At 48.8% G+C, this 20,286-nt stretch overlaps 1 protein-coding gene across 1 annotated transcript in view; it reads right to left on the bottom strand.

Annotated features, from left to right (window-relative positions):
- Positions 1-2: 2 nt before the first annotated feature.
- Positions 3-20,286, bottom strand: part of LOC116743557 (optic atrophy 3 protein homolog) — a 65,799-nt gene continuing 45,515 nt past the window's right edge. Inside the window, exons 2-3 of the mRNA XM_032612104.1 lie at positions 19,965-20,041; positions 3-1,692 (exon numbers count right to left, since the gene is read on the bottom strand). Of these exons, the coding sequence (XP_032467995.1) occupies positions 1,292-1,675 (384 nt within the window). The 5' untranslated portion in view covers positions 1,676-1,692; positions 19,965-20,041 and the 3' untranslated portion in view covers positions 3-1,291. The remainder of the gene's footprint in view (positions 1,693-19,964; positions 20,042-20,286) is intronic.

Here is a 20,286-nt window from a genome sequence, read left to right as displayed (position 1 = left end):
CAGCTAGGGTGGCCTCTGGCCCCTCTCGGCCTTCCTGCCTCCCTTCCTCTCTGTGCCCCTCACCAGACGGCTTCCTCACTCCTTCCCACCCTGCCCCAACCACTTCACCACCCTAGAGAAAGCCAGGGGCAGTCCTTCATTGACCGTGTGCCCTTGGACAAGACCCTTTGCTTCCCCTGGGCCTCAGTTTCCCCATCTGGGAAAGGGCTCAAAGGATGACACTGGCCCCTTCCCACCAGATCCCTCCCAGCCTCTAATTTTAGTGAGCCTGCCACCCATTCTGCAGATGTACATCGTGGTTCTCGGACACATTCTCAAGATGACTTTCCCCCAGAGCTCCTTAAATGATACAACACTTAGAGTCTAAAAAGAAACAGAATTCAGAAAGAGCTCGCAACACATCCCCTTTAATGGTTCAGTGGGTTGGCAGGGGATAGGTGAGGTAGGTAACAACACTACCTGGTGGAATTATTCCATTTGGTTGGAGGTGGTGAACTTCAGGGCTGAGGGGGCAGGTGGAGGAAGCCTTTGCATGAAGGACTGGGGTGGACACTGGGTGTCCAGTTCAAAGGCAAGAAGTAAGGGGGAATCCCTGAGTACTCTGAAGAGGAGATTTGGATGGAGGAAAGGGTGGAGGGATCTGTTGGAATGATCCACTTAAAGAGGGGAGGACCCCAGTCAATGCACCAGTGGTGGACTAGAGGAGCCACAGGGAGACCCACTGGAGCTAATGCCCACCAAGATCCATCCTATTCCCTGCCCCCCCAGAAGAGTGAGGTAGATGGAAGGTCAAGGGGTGGGGAAGTCCATCAGAGGTTTCTATATTTTCACTACAATGGTCGGTAGGAGTGAAGAAGTGGGATGAGGTGTCCTGGTGTAATGGATGAGGGTCCCAGGGAAAGGACCACTCCTCAGGTAAGTTGGAGGTGTGAGTGACAAAATTAAATGGTCCATGTGCCCTGCTGGCCCTCCTATTGGTGCGTGGGTGGGGTCCAGTGGAAGACGCTGCTTTTCCATTCCAAAGTGCTAAACCAGTGGATGCGGTGGGGCGATGGGGGTCGGGCTGGAACGTTCCACCGGTGGATGGGGGTGTCCCAGTGGAAGGTACCCCTCACTGGGCAGGTTAGTAGGGAGGTGACCAGAAGCCTGGTTGGATCAGCCCCAGTCCAAGATCCCTTCTGACTCTAAAGGGACCTGGTGGTATTAGCTGGGCCGGTTCAGGAAGGGACAGTGGGGACAGACATGTCAGACCAGGCATCAGTCACGTCTGAGACCAGGGCCTTGCGGCCCCCTACTCCTCGGGCGTGGGCTCTGCCTGGGGCGCGGGCGGAGGGTCCGGGGCGCAGAGCTGGGCGCGCACCTCTTGCATCTGCGCCTGCAGCTCCTCCAGGGCGCCCCGCGGCGGCGCCGCCTGCACCTGCGCCTGCAGGGCCGCCAGCGCCAGCGCCAGGCGGCCCCCCTCGTCCCGCAGCGCGTCCCAGGCGGCGCGCTGCTCCCCCTCCTTGCGACGCTGATACGCCTGGTGGCGCCAGTACTCCAGCACCAGGCAGCCGCCGCCCACGATGAAGACGGTGGCCTCGCCCAGCAGCTCGGCGCCCAGCTCGGCGGCCGCCGCCTCGTTCAGCGGCTTGACGGCTTCAGCATTGAAGCCCATGAGGCGCATCTTGGCTCGCATCTCGGCCCAGTGGTACACTGCGGGGGAAGACAGGGGTCAGGGATCTTTGCTGGGAATGCAAGCCCCGCCCCTCGACGCCTCGGTGTCCGGGTCGGAGCAATGGCGACACGGCAGCCAGAATCGCGGGCGCCAGCGGGGAATGGGCCCCTTAACCAAGACCCGCGCCGGGCCTCGCACGCGGAATGCCCAGTTAGTTATCTGGCCAGGGGTGGCCCTGACGGCATCTTTTGAAAACGTCCAGAAGATTCTGGCGATCGGCTGGGGATGAGAATTGCTGACCTGGAGGGGAGGTCCAGAGCGGGGGCCGCAATCTCTGGGAGGGGGTGGGAGCGGTCAGAAGCCCAGGGCGGGTGTAAAGCTTGCTCCTTCTGCCCCTCCCACAACCCCCCTGCCAGGCTCCTTCCCTCTCCCCGAAGGTGGGGCCGACGGTGCTGCGCTCCGTCCTGACGTGTGTTCACTGTGGGGTCTGGGGCTTTGGACGGAGCTCAGGGCTGCAGCGCCTGCTCTAACGCCAACTCCTTCCTTATCTAATCACTTACTCATGTGAACAAGGATTACCAGCATTGTGATCACTTGTAAATGCAACATAAGCCCACTGCAGTAATAATTAATATTCATCCACTGATACATGAATTGATGCGAAAAATAAGGTTCCTTGGGCTCATTAAGGGATGAATTTCTGAAAACATTTATACTTGACCCCTTCCAACCATCCTCCACAGCAACCAGGCTGACCTAATTAGGTTTTCTTCCTTTAAGTTAGAAGAATAACATGCACATGGGGGGAATCATTTAGACTACATAGAAGGGGGTAAATTGCAAGACAGAAGTCCATCTTTCCACCTCCAGCTTTAGTTCTCCTATTCCTCAAAGGAATAGGAGGACTATTTTTGGGGGGGGCTGCACAGCGTGGCTTGTGGGATCTCAATTCCCACACCAGGGATTGAACCCCGGCCACAGCATGGAAAGCCTGGAATCCTAACCACTAAGAGGTTAACCACTTCTATTGGCAGACCAGCCAGTAGAGAAGGACTTGAATCACCTAAGAGGATAAAATCTAAATGGCCACTAGACGTGTGAAAAGATGCGGTCTTTTCATTACATGTCAGGAAAATATTAATTAAAATCACAAGGAGAAAGCACTCTACACACACCAGAATGGCTGAAATGAAAAACCCACACATCCTAAGTGCTGCCAAAGATGTATCACACTCAGACTCGGAGGAGGTAATTGAGGACACCCACTCTGGCAGCTGGTTGGCAGCGACTCCTAAATTTAGCATTCAGTGCTCTATGAGCCAGCAATTCCGCTCCTGGGTGGACACCCACAGAAACCTGTCACATGTTCTCTGAAAGACATGTCCCTGCATGTTCACCTCAGTGCTATGAAAAAAAAGACTCTAGACCACCCAAATGCCCACCATAGAAGGATTGGTAAAAAAAAGGATGCACACAGTGAAACACTCAACAGCAATGAGAACAAATGAACCACAGCGACATACGAAAAGCTGAATAAATCTCACAGACAATGTTGAGTGAAAGAGGCCACACAAGCATACATGCTGTGTGATTCCATTGATATAAAGTCCCCAAAGAGGCAAATTCAATCCACAGGGTTACAAGTCAGGATGGTGGTTACGCTTGGGAGGCATAGTGACTAGAAGGGGGACATGGTAGGGTTTCTGGAGGGCTGGTTATATTCTGTTTTCTGTTCCTTCTGTGAGTTTATCAAACTATACACTTAGGATTTGTATACTTTGCTTTAGGTATACTGTAATGCAGTTAAAAGTTTTCATAACCCAGGGCTTCCGTGGTGGTGCAGTGGTTAAGCATCCGCCTGCCAACGCAGCGGACACGGGTTCGAGCCCTGGTCCGGGAAGATCCCACATGCCACGCAGCAACTAAGCCCGAGCGCCACAACTACTGAGCCTGTGCCCTAGAGCACATGCTCTGCAACAAAAGAAGCCACCACAATGAGAAGCCCGCGCACCGCAACAAAGAATACCCCCTGCTCGCCGCAACTAGAGAAAGCCCGCGCACAGCAACAAAGACCCAACGCAGCCAAAAAAAAAAAAAAAGTTTTCATGACCCAAATGAACGAGAGTTGTCCAGCCACCTTCCTGATCTCTTCCAAGTGACTTTCACTTGCAGCCTCTGGTGAGGCCCAGAGAAATGCCACTGTCTGGTGCCATGCCCTTGGTCAGTCTGTTTCCTCCCTGTTGCCCATGGGGAGCCAGACTTGGCCTTGGCCACCTGTCAGACGAGCCTGAGACATCTAACTTCAAGGTGTCCTGACTGCCTATTTAACACTCTTCCTGTTGGGAAATTACACTGGCCCCTCCCAAAAGGAGTCCCAGTCTTATGATGTCCCCCAGGCTCCTGCCTGGGTGCAGGAAGCAGGGTCGTGATAGAACCTTGAACTCTCTATTCTCCCTGAGGGTCTGTGAAAAGGCAAAATGGATTCAGAATCCAGGACTGAGAAAGTCCAGGCCCCCACTCAAAATGGGAGGGGGACGGGCACAACCATGGCCTGTGTTAAAGGGACTCAAAGACATGATGACAGCACATTCCTTTCTTTTTTTTTAATTTTTAAAAAATGTATATATATTTTTTGGCTGCGCTGCGGGGCCTGCGAGATCTTGGTTCCCCAACCAGGGATTGAACCCACGCCACCTGCAGTGGAAGCGTGGAGTCTAAACCAATGGATGGTCAGGGAATTCCTCACATTCCTTTTTGTTTAAAAACCAAAATTTGAATCCATCTGTCAATTACCTCCATAAATCTAGACAGTTTCTTAAAGGTAAAGGCTCAAAAGGGAATCTCAGCCTGAAATTGAGGAGGATTTTATGTCACAACCTACAAATGAAGCTATGCTTGCCGAGCACAGTAGTTAAAACAAAACAAAGCAAAAATGGTGAAATTACTCGTTTGCTTCCCTAGCAGTGTCATATCCCCAGGCACGCTTTTGCCAACTTACCAACGCTTCTGAAATATTTTGCTACTAATAAATCTCACGATTTGCAAAGGAAAAAATTAAAAGAACGAATGAGTTTTTTATATTTCAACACAGAAAAATATCCCAAACATAACGAGAAGAAATACTAGGTCCAAAAGATACAAACAGCGTGATAAAAACAAGAACGTGCACTATGGACACACATATATATTCAGGAAAAGTATAAAGTCTCACATGGACTAACAGCAACTTCAGGACAGATGAAGGAGGAAGGAGTGAGAATGGGGTGAGGCTTTTTAGCTTTAGTCCCTAAAAAAGGGAATAAAACTCAAAGCAAATAGAGCAAAGTGTTAATACCTATTAATTCTAAGTGGTAGGTCCATGGGTGTTTGTTATAGTATTTTCTCTATGTCTGCAATATTTCACAATTAAAAGTAAAAAATTAGTTCAAGAAGAATAACAATTATATTTTTTGGCCATTTGGAGAAAAAAGGATTTTGATGAATGCACAGTGATAGAAATCAGGTCAGTGCTTCCCTGAGGTCAGGTATGGCGGGAGAGATGGACTGCAAAGGAACACAAGGAAATTTGGGGGGTGAAGGAAATATTTTTAACTATGGTGGTGGTTTCATGGCAAATACCTGTGATAAAACCCATCAAAGTGAACCCTTAAAATAAGTACAGTTTATTGCATGTAAGTCATACCTCAAAAAAAGTTGTTAAATAAAAAGGAATTTTATAAGATTAAGAAAGTGAGAAGTCAAGCCACAGACTAGGAGAAAATATTTGCAAATCATACATCTGATAAAGGACTCGTTGCAGAACATATAAAGAGCTCTTAAAACTCAACAATAGGGGCTTCCCTCGTGGTGCAGTGGTTGAGAGTCCGCCTGCCGATGCAGGGGACATGGGTTCGTGCCCCGGTCCGGGAAGATCCCACATGCCGCGGAGCGGCTGGGCCCGTGAGCCATGGCCGCTGAGCCTGCGCGTCCGGAGCCTGTCGCTCCGCAACGGGAGAGGCCACAACAGTGAGAGGCCAGCGTATCGCAAAAACAAACAAACAAACAACAACAACAAAAAAACTCAACAATAGCTGGGAATTCCCTGGCAGTCCAGTAGTTAGGACTCGGTGCTTCCACTGCAGGGGCACCCGGTTCAATCCTTGGTCGGGGAACTAAGATCACCACAAGCCACATGGCGCAGCCAAAAAAAAAAAAAGTCAGCAGAGAAATACCAATCAAAACCACAATGAGATTCCATTTCACACCCACTAGAATAGCTGTATTCAAAACAACGGCCAGTCGCACACATGTGCTCAACAGCCAAAAAGGGGAAACAACCCCAAAGTCCATCAATTTGTGAATGGATAACAGAATCTGGTATATTCATACAGTGGAGTATTATTAATACATAAAAAGGAATCAAGTACTGATACATGTTACGACAGGGATGAATCTTGAAAACATTATGCGCAGTGAAGGAAGCCAGACACAGAAGGCCACGTAGTGTGTGATTCTTTTATATGAAATGTCCAGAATAGGTAAATTCATAGAGACAGAAAGCAGGTTAGTGTTTGCCAGGGGCTGGGGGAGGGGAGAATGGGGAGAGGCTGCTAATGGACTTGAGGGATCTTTTCAGTGATGGAAATGTTCTAAAATGACTGTGGTAACAATTGCACGACTATGTAAATTTACTAAAAATAAATTGTCCACTCAAGACAGGTGGATTTTATGGCATGTAGGTTATACCTCAACAAAGCTGTTTAAACAAACAAACAAGCAAGCAAAAAGTAGAGTCTCTCCCGCTGAAATTAGCAAATGCTGCTGTGCAAATGTGCGGGCTTCTCATTGCGGTGGCTTCTCTTGTTGCGGCTCTAGGCATGTGGGCTTCAGTAGTTGTGGCACATGGGCCCTAGAGCATAGGCTCAGTAGCTGTGGCGCAAGGGCTTAGTTGCTCCATGGCCTGCGGGATCTTCCCAGACCAGGGCTCGAACCCGTGTCCCCTGCATTGGCAGGCGGCTTCTTAACCACTGTGCCTCCAGGGAAGTCCCTGGACCTGAAATCTTGAGCAAGGTATCAAGGATGCCAGAAGTGCCTAGGAGTCATGCAGGAGGGAGGATGGCAGGTGAAGGGCGGATGTGGGGTGGTACCCACGGCACTGTCAGTCCTCTGACCTCAGGAGTCCACCAGTGTCTCGTGCTCATGGCAACCTGGGGTAGACGCCTTGCTGCCAGGTGTTGGTCCAGCCAGGGACTACAATTCCCAGTGCCCCTTGGGGTTAGGTGTGGCCAGGGCATTAAGTCCCGGCAAGGGGAATTGAGGTGAAGTGAATAGAGTGCCACTTCCAGTCCATATCTGGTCCATACCAGATATGGACCAGTGCCACTTCTGGTCCATAAAACCTGTGCCCTCTTCCTTCATGCTCTTTACTGACCTCTGGCTGGAGTGGACATGACCCCCAGGGTGACCTTGAAAGGCACAAGAAGATGGTGGGACTGCATCAGCCTGGGTCCTTGAATGACTGAGCAGAGGAAGAGGGCTGTCCTGCCACATGACTCCCCTGCAAGAACTGCTGTACAAGCAAGAAATAAACCCCTGTTCTAGGTGCCATTACACATTTCGGGTCTCTTGGTGACAACACTGGTGTCCTGAACTATAGACCTCCAAGATTCCTGCTGGTTTTCCTAGCCTTGGTCTCCAATATATCCTTCCAATATATTCTTTTTCTGCTTCCGTTGGCCCAGGATGGTTTCTGTCGCTGGCAATGCAGAGTGTTCACTGATGATGACAAAAATTCAATGCTTTGCTAGTATTTCCTCTGAGCTAGGCACCTCCCTAAGTGTTTTACATGTGTTAACCGTTTCGATGTCGTAATAATCCCACAGAGGAAGTTCTGTTGTCAAGCACAAAGACATCCGGTGAACTCCAGCTCATCCCAATAGTATGAGGTGGATCTAGGGCTTGAGTCCAGGAATTTCAGTGTCAGAGCTCACACTCTCCTCCACGATGCTCCACTGCCCTCCAGACAGATTCTCGAAGCCTAGAAATGACTGCCAGTTACATCCATTTTTCACACAGCACTATTCACAGTAGCCAAAAGGAGAAACAACCTAAATGTTCATTGGCAGATGTACAGATAAACAAACTGTGGTCTATCCGTACAATGGATATTATCCAGCCATAAAAAGAAGAACTGGGGTACTAATACCTGCTGCGACATGGATGAACCTTGAACACATGTTGCTAAGTTGAAAGAAGCCAGACACAAAAGTTCTGATTGTATGATTCCACTGATAAGAAACGTCCAGAACAGGCAAATCCATAGAGATAGAAATCAGATTGCTGGTGGCCAGGAGTTGGAGGGGGAGGGGGTGGAGAGTAGCCACTTAATGGGTACCAACTCTTATTCTGGGGGTCATGAAAATGTTTTGGAATTCGATAGAGGTGATGGTTGTACAGTGTGGTGAATGTACACATGCCACTTAATTATTCACTATAAAATGGTTAATTCTATGTTATGTGAATTTTACACCAATTAAAAAACAAAAAACAAAACTGCAAAACTCCACACAAGGGGCACCCTCGGCCACAGCTTCGGCTCCTACCACTGCCTGAGCTGCCCTCGCTGCAAGAAGCCAAAGAGAAACTGCCGTGGAGGAAGGATCCTGCTTCCTCCATGGGCCCTGTAACTTGACACGTTTTAATTTTTTTAATTGAAGTATAGTTGATTTACAATGTTGTGATACTTTCAGGTGTCCAGCAAAGTGATTCAGTTATACATGTGTATCTTTTTCAGATTCTCTTCCATTACAGGTTATTACAAGATATTGAATGCAGTTCCCTGTGCTGTACAGTAGGACCTTGCTGTTTATCTATTTTATATACAGCAGTGTGTATCTGTTAATCCCAAACTCCAGATGTATCCCTCTCCCCCTTTCCCCTTTGGTAACCACAGTTTGTTTCCTGTGAATGCAACCTGACGTTTGTGATCTGCAGCCAGAAGCGGCTGCTCAGTGGTTGCTTGGGGGAGGGGAGAGGGGAGGGGGGCAGGGGGAGGGGCTCGAGGAGACTGGGGAGTGATGAGATGTGTCTACTATCTTCAATGTGGTGGCGGTTTCACGGGTGCGTACGTATGTCAAAACATCAACTAATACACACTACTTTGCATAAAAGAGGTATTTTATAGGTAGAAAAAATAGATATTTAGATATTGTAAATCAACTGCACTTGAATAAAATTAAAAAAAAATTTAAACCATCAAATTATACACTTTATATACGTGCATTGTATTGTGTGTCACTTATACCTCTCACTTAAAGCTTATACCTCACTTAAAGCTGCTTTGACAAAAAAATTCGAGGTAAGGCAGGATAAGCACCTACTTAGAAACAGAGAAAAAGGACTGAAAGAGTTTGTGGCAGGGGAAAGGGTACAGAGTGGGCAGCGTGGGGCTGGGAATTGCTCCTTTGGATGATAAGCCTTAGAGAATGTTTTGTTCTTTAAACTGAGCATAAAAATAAACATTTAGTGTAATTACACACGTCCACACGCACAGACACAGTACTCGTGGGACCTGAGCACTGTTACCTTGGATCCTTGCCCCTCGCCTCACCTGATTGGTCGCCGGATCGGATGAATCCCAGTCTCTGCCCCTCGGCGCCCCCTGCAGCTCCCCAGCCTGCACTAGTTCAGCACCGTCCTCTCAATCCACGCTCCCCACGGAGTGATGGTCCCAGAAAATAAAAATGCACCGAAGCCACAGCCCTCTCCTGACGAAAACCCTACTGCAGTGGCCTCTACCTGCTCACAGAAAAAGTCCTGACTCCTTAAAATGGCCACAAGGCCCAATGGGATCTACCCCATGGTTGATGGGGAGTTTCCAACTGTTCATTCAGTGCCCAGACCCCTCTGCTCTCTCCCACCCCTGGGCCTTTGCATATGCTATTCCCTCTGCCCGCAACACTCACTCCTCTCCACACCCACCCTGAATTTTCAGATGCCTCCTCCTGTTGGGAGTCCTTCGTGACCCCCCAGGCTGGGTCCATCACAAGTTATGTGGGTTCCCCCATCCCAGGTCCACGCACTGTGGGTCGTCACTATCTGTGGATGGACTGTCTCCCTCGTGACCTGGGAGTCCCGAGAAGGCAGGATCCAGAGTGTCTTGGTCACCACTGTGTTCCCAGCACAGCCCTGCCTAGCACAGAGATGATATTCATGGAATATTTGCTAAAAACATAAATTAATGAATCAATCAATCAATCAATGAATAAACTACTGACCAATTACAAAAGGGCAAAGGGCACTTTTCCAGTGGCAGACCTGGTGGTCATCACCTGAACCAAGTGATCAAACTCACCATCATCAGAAACGGGACACACCGACATCGTGTCCTGATGGAGTTGCCAAGGGAAAGACACAGCACCACACACATCGTTTTCCCGCTGAAAATGTTCACTCTGAATCTAATTATGGTCCAGAGTGTGGGTCATTTGCTACAGGGCAACTGAGCTGGAAGTTCCAAAAACCCAAAGTTATAAAAATCCAAGAGAGCTGAGGAACTGTCTTAGCTTTTTAAAGATTAAAGAGATGTGACTATAAAATATAATTTGTGGATGATGATTGGATCCTGGATTGGAGGGGAAAAAAAATCTACAGAAGACATTTTGACATTGTTGGAGAAATTTGAAAAGAAGCAGTTTCTTAAATGACATTATGAAATTATTAATCATTTTCTTAGTGTATAGTGGTTTGTGGATTATGTGGGAGAAAGTCCTTATTCTTAGAAGACACTTGCTTCAGTTTTTTTTTTTTTTTTTTTTTTTTTTTTTGCTTCAGTTTTTAAGGATGGGGAATTCTCTGGCATTCCAGTGGTTAGGACTTGGCGTTTTCACTGCCGAGGGCTCAGGTTCGATCCCTGGTCGGGGAACTAAGATCCCGCAAGCCGCACAGCATGGCCACACACAAAAAAATTTAAGGACAAAGTGCCATGGCATCTGCAAATTACTTTCAAATGATTCAGCAAGAAAATCTGTATATATATAGAGACAAAGATATAGATGTAAACTGTTATGGACTAAAATGTTTGTGTGCCCCCCCGAATCCATATGTTGAAGGCCTTACCCCCAATGTGATGGTGTTTGAAAGTGGGGTCTTTGGGAGGTAATTAGGTTTAGATGAGGTCTTGGGGACAGGGACTCCATGATGGGATTAGTGTCCTTATAAGAAGAGGAAGAGACACCAGGGCTCGCTCTCTCTCTTTGCCTTGTGAGGACACAGTGAGAAGGCGGCCGTCTGCAAGCCAGGAAAAGGGTCCTCGTCAGGAACTGAATCTGCCAGAGCCTTGATCTTGGACTTCCCAGTCTCCAGAATGTGAGAAAATATGTATCTGTCGTCTAAGCCACCCAGCCTATGGTATTTGGTTATAGCAGCATGATAGAAGACATAAACATGGGTATAGATGGAGACCTAGGTATTTGAAGGACATAAACAGGACACAGTGTGAACAAGGGATGGATCCAGTAAGGGCACTTGGGTGTTGATTGTGTATTTCCTTCCATTGCTCTGTAGGTTTGAAAATTTTTCCAAATAAAATATTGGAGAAAACTGAAATATAAAAAACAAACAAACAAACAAATAAATAGTATTTATGGAAAATACTCCAAAATGTAGGAGCTGATTATTTCTGCAAGATGGGTTTGGTGGTGGTCTATGATTTTTAAATTTTCTCCTATGAACACTGATGACTTGTTTGTTAAATCAAAGAGGAAAATTCAAAACATATGCATGATCAGATCCAGCAGCGTCATTTCCAGGAATTATTCTCAAGAAGCTAAGGATGGAATGCACAAAGATTTAGCCCATGGTCCCTGAGGACACCCCTCTGCCTAGCATGGCTGTTTGGGAAGGTCCTTTCCTTCCAATCACCAAGGCGTCCTGATGCTGCCTTCCAGGTCAAGTAGAAGCGGGGCCACTGTTTGGTGTGTGATATGTCCATCTTCTAAGCTTAAAACTCAAAACTCATGGGAAACCTGGAGGGGTGAGGGGGCAAACTCTGGGGTACCTTATTCACTGTCTCTTGGAGGGTCCCTGCAAGACTGAGCCCCAGGTACTCACAGAAGTAACCTGCTTACTAACATACCCTGTAAAGACTTCCTTCCTTTTCTGTCTCACTTCCCTCCGGAAGAAACCCCTTGTTCCTCCCCTTCAAAGAGTCAAAGAATAGCAGTAATTTATTATCCCTGTAATTACTTTCTGAAGAGGGGAATAAGGGCCCCTATTTGCAGCTAACTTGGTTATTTAAGAGTCAAAGAGTTTCCGTCTGGAATGATGAAAGAGTTCTGGAAATAGATGGTGATGGTTGCATAGCACTGTCAATACACTTAATGTACTTAATGCCACTGGACTGTACACTTAAAAATGGTTAAAATGATGAATTTTATGTTATGTATATCTTGCCACAGTTTACAAAGAAAAGGTAACTTGGTAATGAGAAATTGGTTTAGGTACTGCTCTATTTCACCCCCAACTGGTCAACACCTACTGGGTGTACTGCAATACGGTCCTGATGATAATCACCCAGAGTTAGTGCACACCCCACGAGGTAAGGGCTCAGTCCCACGAGACTGACCACACTCCAGACATCAGCCACAAGTGGGCTTCCTAGGCCACGTTCACTTCTGACTCACTGGCTGCAGATTCAGGGCTCCCACAATTCTCTCAGATTCAATAACTGGCTAGAATGGCTCACAGAACCCCCTGAAAATGTCATACTTACAATTACAGTTTTATTGTAAAAGATGTACAGAGGGTGAGGTCTAGGAGGGAACACAGAGCTTCCTTTGCTCTCTCCCTGTATCAGAACAGCAATCAGAACAGGACTCAGGCTGCCACCCAGGAAGCACTCAGTTTCATCAAGAGTGATGAAATCTTCGGCCAAGTGACTGAACTCAATCTCCAGAGCTCCCAATATAGCTAGTTTAAAATCACAACCTGGGACTTCCCTGGTGGTCCAGTGGCTAGGGCTCTGCATTCCCAGTACGGGGGGGCCCGGGTTCGATCCCTGGTCGGGGAACTAGATCCTGCATGTATGCTGTAGCTAAGAAGTCCACATGCTGCAACTAAAAACCCGACACACCGCAACTAATACATTTATTTATTTAAATCAAATCAAATCACAGCCCTCTGGGGGCAGGGGGCAGAGATAAATTAGGAGTTTGGGATTCACACATACACACTAATATATATAAAATAGGTAAACAACAAGGACCTACTGTATAGCACAGGGAACTCTACTCAATATCTTGTAATAACCTATAATGGAAAAGAATCTGAAAAAAAAAAAAATATATATATATAACTGAATCACTTTGCTGTACACCTGAAACTAACACAACATTGTAAATTAACAATACTTCAATAAAATAAAAACAAAATCACAACCCTCTATATCTTATATCTATACCTTATGTCTAGGTCTTTCTGGTGACTGGCTCGGTCTGAGTCATTCCATTAGCATAACAAAGATACACCCATCCTTTAGGAATTTATGAATGACTCTGAAGGGTTGTGTTAGGAATTGTGGTAACGCTTACATATATTCTTTATTACCAAGGGAGTTACTTGCATCTGGAGCTCATTGGTGATTGACTTTGCAGGACAGAGGGCAGAAGACAGAAGCTGTCTTCCCCATAACATGTGCCAACCAGGGGCCTCCAGACGCAGGCCAGGGCCCAGGACCAGTGTCAGCGGGGGATCCGGACTCCTTATCTTCTCAGGTACAGGCCTGTCCCCACCACCATCCTCCTCCCGCCCAGCTCCCCGACCCTCACGTCTCTCTCCCCTGCAGCTCTCTTCCTCGTGCTGTTCCCATTCCTGCACGGTTGGCCCCATCTCTCTAAAGGTGACCACGGGTGCGGGGAACAGGGAAGTCTGACCCCTCTGGAGTGGCTGGGCAGCCGCGAGGGGCTCAACTTCCACCTCCGTGCTCCACATCAGCTGAAATGCCAACCTGAGTGTGGAATTCTGACCCACTTCCCACCCCCGGGTTCTGGGGTCGTCTGTGTGGATCTCCCATGCCAGCCCCTTGCGCTGAATATGGGTGCAGGTAGGGTAGGGAGTGCTTCCCGGGAGGGAGGAGAAATGGGGCATCTGCTGGGCTGGGAGGGAGAAGGGGAGTGATCGGCCGAGACAAGAGCCAAAGTCGAGAGTCCGGTCCCAGCAATTCCCTGGAGGTCCCTGGAGGTTAGGACTCAGTGCTTTCACTGCTGAGGGTCGGGGTTCGATCCCTGGTTGGGGAATTAAGATCTCGCAGGCCACGCGGTGCGGCCAAAAATAAATAAATGAATAAAGAGTCCCATCCTACCACAGGCCCAGCTGGCGAAGCATTTCTATTATCCCTTATTTCAACCCCACTACCTGACAGCCACTTTCACTCTGGGTGACACCCCCATGAAGCAGACAATCCCATTTTAGAGATGGGAAAAGTGTGGCTCGGAGGGGTGAAGTTAACTGCCTGAGGGGGAGAACAGGGCTTAAAGGCTGACCGGGCGCTACTTGCCTAAGCAACTTCAGTGACATTAGTTGCAGCCCTAGAACCAGGTAAGTGTACTTCTTTGGTTGTGACCGGGGCGCCCAAGGTGAGCGGTTGGTAACCTTGCACACAAGGGCAGGAGCCCACTGAGGGCTGGAGAGCTCAGCACAGAACCCACGCCCCTGGGCCAGGCAGAAGGCAGATGAGAAGGAGGCAGCCAGAGGAGAGGGGTCACGACTGCTCTGGGGACAGAGGCGGATGGGACGTTGGACATCAGCGCTGGGTAAAGGATGAATGGATGCAGGGAAATGCAAATCAGAACCACAAGGAGATACGACTTCCCGCTCACTAGGGAATGGGATAATCAGAGAGTCAGATAACACGGGTTGGCAAGGATGTGGGGAAATGAGAACTCTTATACACTGCTGGTGGAGATGGAAAATGGGGAGGTCAATGTCCGGAATAGGCAAATCTATAGAGACAGTAAGTAGACTGGTGGCTGCCCAGGGCTGAGGGGTGTGGGGAGGTCGGAGGAAATGGGGAGCAAGCGCTAATGGACACGGGGTTTCCTCTTAGGGGGATGGACACGTTCTAAAATTGATCGTGGTGCTGACTGCACAACTCTGCAAATATCCTAAAACCCACTGAATTGTATGCTTTAAATGGGTGAATTGTATGATATGTGAATTCTATCTTAATAAAGTTATTTAAGAAAAAAAAAACAAAAAAAACAAGGGAAAAGGGGATTCCTTGGCGGTCTGGTGGTTAGGACTCCACGCTTTCACTGCCAAGGTCCCGGGTTCTATCCCTGGTCGTGGAACTAACATCCTGCAAGTTGAAAAAGAACAAAATGAACGGATGCGAGGGGGATAAGGGATGGAAGCAGGGTGCAGGCAGAGGCCCTCCGCCCAGGCCCTCCCGCTGAGCCGTGTGTGGCCCCAGGTGAAGAGCTGGTGGTGAGAAAGGAGCCGTGGCGGCTCTGTGGCAGTGTGATGCTGGACCCCAAGCAACGGAAGTGGAGCTGCTACACAGACTTCTACCCTTTCCACCGCCTCACGCAGAGGTGCTGCCAACCTGGGGAAGTTCATGGTCATCCCCATGAACCCGGAAAAGTTAGAGGCTGAAGACTGCAGGACATACACCCCAGAAAACTCTAGGTAGGTCCTGGCCCCGCCGGCAGCTTCCCTTTCTGCTCTGGGGGTCACAGAGACCCTTTTCTCTCTCCTTCCTTCCCGGGAGCTCTGCCCTCCGCGGAGGGGCTTGTCTGCTACTGGACAGGGCGTCTGTGTCATTAACTTAGCTGCGTTCCAGCTTCCCACTGTGTGACCTCAAACAAGGGTCCTGCCCTCTCTGGGCCCAGTCTCCCTGTCACCAGGTTAAGGTATGCACAAGAACTTCTCATCCACACAGAGGGGGGCTGGGGCTTGCAAAGTCCCTTCCCACAGTTCCAGAAGTGACATCGGGGGCAGCCCCTCCTGTGTTCTGCCCTCCTCTGAGCCCCTCCCTCGCTCCAGGTCCCAGATGCCCACATGTGCGTGATGGGAAATCTCCTGGGTGTGTCTCACAAGAGTGGCCGACTCCAAATGTAGGCAGGCATGGGGGCGGAAAAGAGGCTCAGCTCCTGGTTGTTGGAAGTCACAACCAGGTGGAAATCACTGGAGGGCCACTGCACCGCACTGAGGCCTGCTGCCCCCCTCAAGGGTCCCACAGACACTTCCAAGATCAGGGGAAGCCCTGTCTCTGAAGCTGGGCTGGTGGTGACCCGGGTGTTTAGTTTTCTCTTCTCTGTATTTTACAGAATAAAATGAAGACTGGTGATGAGTCATGCGAAGACGTCCTTGATGGAACAAGCCTGGTATTGATGGGCACACACGCTCATCTGGTTTTGATGAAAAGCAAATCGTACTATTAACTGGTTAGAAATGTGGGACTTTCTTCTTTTCCTACTGGCTGATTACATTTTAGGAACAGATGTTACAGAACAGGAAAGAACAAGAGCCATCTCCTTTCTAGGAACTGGAACCTCTATGGATCCAAAAGTGAACTTCTCCCAGGAGCATGCGTCCCACCCGCCCTGTGGGAATCGTGCGCTAACTCGCAGTCACGTGCAGTATTCCACGTTGCAGGGAAGCCCATCCACCTGCCGTCCCGGGGCTTGTCGCTGAGTCACACTTGGGAAGGAGAGAGGAGCCTTGGAACCAGCCCAACGCTTTGAGTGTGACTCACCAAGCCCAGGACCTTAGCTCCCAAACTGCAAGATCACACGAGGTAACTGCATGTGATCGGTTGGTGTTGGGTGTCCTGGTCTCATGCTCCCCTGGAAAGCTGGGGAACGCTGGGGCTGTGATACTTCCCTCTGCTCCCAGACCCCCTCTCTACTCTTGCCTGCCCTTCTCTGCTCCCAGGAAGCTGAGTGCCTATCCTCTGTTTCTGGTGGGCACGACTTTGGGCAGTGCCCTCAAGAGAGGAGGGGACAGGTGGACTTCCCTGGTGGCACAGGGGTTAAGAATCCGCCTGCCAATGCAGGGAACACGGGTTCGAGCCCTGGTCCAGGAAGACCCCACATGCCGCGGAGCAACTAAGCCCGTGCGCTACAACTACTAAGCCTGTGCTCTAGAGCCCGCGAGCCACAACTACTGAAGCCCACGCACCTAGAGCCCATGCTCCACAAAAAGAGAAGCCACTGCAATGAGAAACCCGCGCACCGCAACGAAGAGTAGCCCCCGCTTGCCGCAACGAGAGAAAGCCTGCTCGCAGCAACAAAGATCCAGCATAGCCAAAAATAAATAAATTAAAAAAAAAAAAGGCGGTGGGGAAAGGAGAAGGTGGAGGTGGGCATGTCTCCCCTGTCCCCTCCGTGGCTGGGCTGCAGCTCTTACATCTGCCCATCTTGGTGCTGGTCCTGGTGCCTTTCTGACCATCTCTGGGTGGTGTCCAGTCCCTGGGAGCCTTAGCTCCTCCCTGGATCCTTCACCACTCCTGCCCACACTGCTGTCCTGCATGCGCTTCAGTAAACAAAACGAACAAAGCAAACACACAGGAAAAACTCACACAGCTGCTCAGGGCTCTCAGCGGTCCTGCACAAATCTGCCATCGCCAGCTCATCTTGCCCCACCCCTGCCCTGCTCCAGCCATTCCGACCATTCCCTGTGGCCACCGGGTCTTTGCACATGCTGTGCCCTTTACGAGAACACCCTTCCCTCAGAAACTGCTGCTCATAAATGAGAAGGGCTCATAAATCCACCCTCACCTGGCGAAGGGGGTCTGACACCTTCTCCTCCAAGACTCTTTATTGGTCACTTAAAATACAGATCTGGAGCATTTTATAGAATGATTCCCACTTTGTACGTATGTGTGTATCTACCAATATATATACAATGCCTCACTTTTTTCTCTATACACACGCGTGTGCATTTAGGATCATGAAACAGAGGTAAAAGTTAACAATGATCATCTCTGGGTAGTGGAATTACAGATGATTTTTTTCATTTCATTTTTTGTTTCTCAGTGTTTGCTGCGGTTTCTATAGTGAGCCTGCTGTCTCTTGAACTCTGTAGAAAATATGATTGGGAAACAAAGTGATCGGAATGGGATTCCTTTTGATACTGACTCCTTGAACTCCAGGCCATCCAGTGCCCTCAGCTCCCAAGTCAAGAAAGGCCTGGAGCCATACCTTCCTTTCCATGGCCCCAGGCCCTGTATGATCTGGTCACCGGCCCCTCGTCCTGCCCACTAAGCTCCAGGACTAAGCCATGAAATCTTTTTTTTTTTTTTTTTTGCACATTCCTCCTCACTCACATCTCTGGGCCTTTGCACAAGCTGTTCCCTCTGCACCTGGACTTCACCCCATGTATCTTTTCCTTTGTTGAATGTAATCTGTATCCTTCCACTGCAATAAATTATATATCAGCTTTTCTGAGTCCTACTTAGCAAATCATCGGGTCTGAGGGTGGTCTGGAGGAACCCCAGCACAAGGAGATTCAAGGATTCAAAGATATGACTCTCGTAAAATCCTTCCCACAGTGCCTGGAGCCTAAGAAATGTGAACTAAAAGAGATTAGTTTCCTCTGTGCTTCAGTTTCCTCCTCTGTAAAATGACGGTTATCATCATCCTGCACTCTTAGGGTGGGGATGCTTATAACTTGAGGCAAAGACGGTCTTCCCAGACAAGGGAGGAAAAGTAAAAGCCATAAAGTAAAAGATGGAAATCTGGCTTATTAAATTGAAAACCTTGGGGACTTTCCCTGGTGGTCCAGTGGTTGGGACTCCACCTTCCAATGTTGGGGATGCGGGTTTGATCCTTGGTCGGGGAACTAAGGTCCCACACGCGGCGGGGCAACTAAGCCCACGCGCCCCAACTACTGGGCCTGCGCACCTCAACTAGAGAGGATGCGTGCCGCAAACTATAGAACCCACGTGCCGCAACTAGAGAGAAGCCCGCGCATCGCCACTAAAGATCCCACATGCCACAACTAAGACCCGACGCAGCCAAAAATAAAATAAATAAAATAAACTTTAAAAAACTTTTGTAAAAGTACAGAAGACCTCACAAAAAAGCATTAAGGATAAGCAAAGTAGGCATTTCATTTTTTTTTTTTTGGCCATGCCATGCGGCTTATGGGATTTTTTTTAAAATTTATTTTTAGCTGCATTTGGTCTTCATTGCTGCACACAGGCTTTCTCTAGTTGTGGCGAGCGGGGGCTGCTCTTTGTTGTGGCGCACGGGCTTCTCATTGCGGTAGCTTCCCTTGTTGCAGAGCACAGGCTCTAGGCGTGCTGGTTTCAGTAGTTGTGGCACGCGGGCTCAGTAGTTGTGGCTCGCGGGCTCTAGAGTGAAGACTCAGTAGTTGTGGCGCACAGGCTTAGTTGCTCCGCGGCATGTGGGATCTTCCTGGACCAGGGCTCGAACCCGTGTCCCCTGCATTGACAGGCGGATTCTTAACCACTGCACCACCAGGGAAACCCCGTTTATGGGATTTTAGTTCCCTGACCAGGGATCGAACCCAGGCCCTCAGCAGTGAGAGCACGGAGTCCTAAGCACTGGACCACCAGGGAATTCCCCAAAGCAGGCATCTCTCACAGAATTCAAAGGTCCAATAAACAGCTGAAAAGATGCTGAGCCCACTAGGGATCATCTGGGAAGCACAGACCACACCCTCCATGCCAGCCTTCTCACCCCAAGGCTCTAACGAGAGGTTTACCAAGAGTATCCCCATCTCAAAAGAAGGGGTAGTATGCAAATTCTGTGAAGTGCACCATCAAATCACTAGAGAAGGACGACGGAATAGCCTAGAAAAAGTGGATGCGGTATATTAAATGGTGGTTCCCAATCCCCGGATCTCGTGAATCTTACTTTATGTGGCAAAAAGGACTTTACAGATGTGATGGAGTTAAGGATCTTGAGATGCGGAATGTTCCTGGAGTATCTAGGTGGGCCCGAAATGCAACCCAAAGTGTCCTGATGAAAGGGCGGCAGGGGGAGATCTGATCACTGTAATAGGTTGAAGGGATGAACACACCCAAATCCCTAGAACAGGTGAATGTTGCCTTATTTGGCAAAAGGGTCTTTGCAGATGTGATTAATGTTAAGGATATTGAGATGAGATCATCCTGGATTACCCCGCTGGGCCCTAAATCCAGTGACAAGTGTCCTTATATGAGAGAGAAGAGGAAAAGATACAGGCATATACAGGAGAAGGCCACGGGAAGATGGAGGGAGAGACTGGATTGATGCAGCCACAAGCCAAGGAAAGCCTGGAGCCACCAAAAGCTGGAAGAGGCAGGGAACAGATTCTCCCCTCAAACCTTTGGAGGCAGCACAGCCCTGCCAACTTCTTGATTTCAGCCCAGGGATACTGATTTCAGTTTTCTGGCCTCAGGAACTGTAAGAGAATAAATATGTATTGTTTTAAGCCACCAAGTTTGGGGTAATTTGTTACAGCAGTCACAGGAAACTAATACGATGGACAAAAGACTTGAACAGATCTAATTATTATTGGATAATTGTATTAACAGATGCAATTATTATCTTCTCCAAAGAAGATGATGAGAATGGCCAACAAGCACAAATAAAGATGCTCAACGTCATAACTCATCAGAGAAAGACAAATTAAAACCACAATCAGAT

Source organism: Phocoena sinus, chromosome 19 (assembly GCF_008692025.1).
Source record: "Phocoena sinus isolate mPhoSin1 chromosome 19, mPhoSin1.pri, whole genome shotgun sequence".
Lineage (NCBI taxonomy): Eukaryota > Metazoa > Chordata > Mammalia > Artiodactyla > Phocoenidae > Phocoena > Phocoena sinus.
This window is presented reverse-complemented; position numbering and strand designations above follow the sequence as displayed.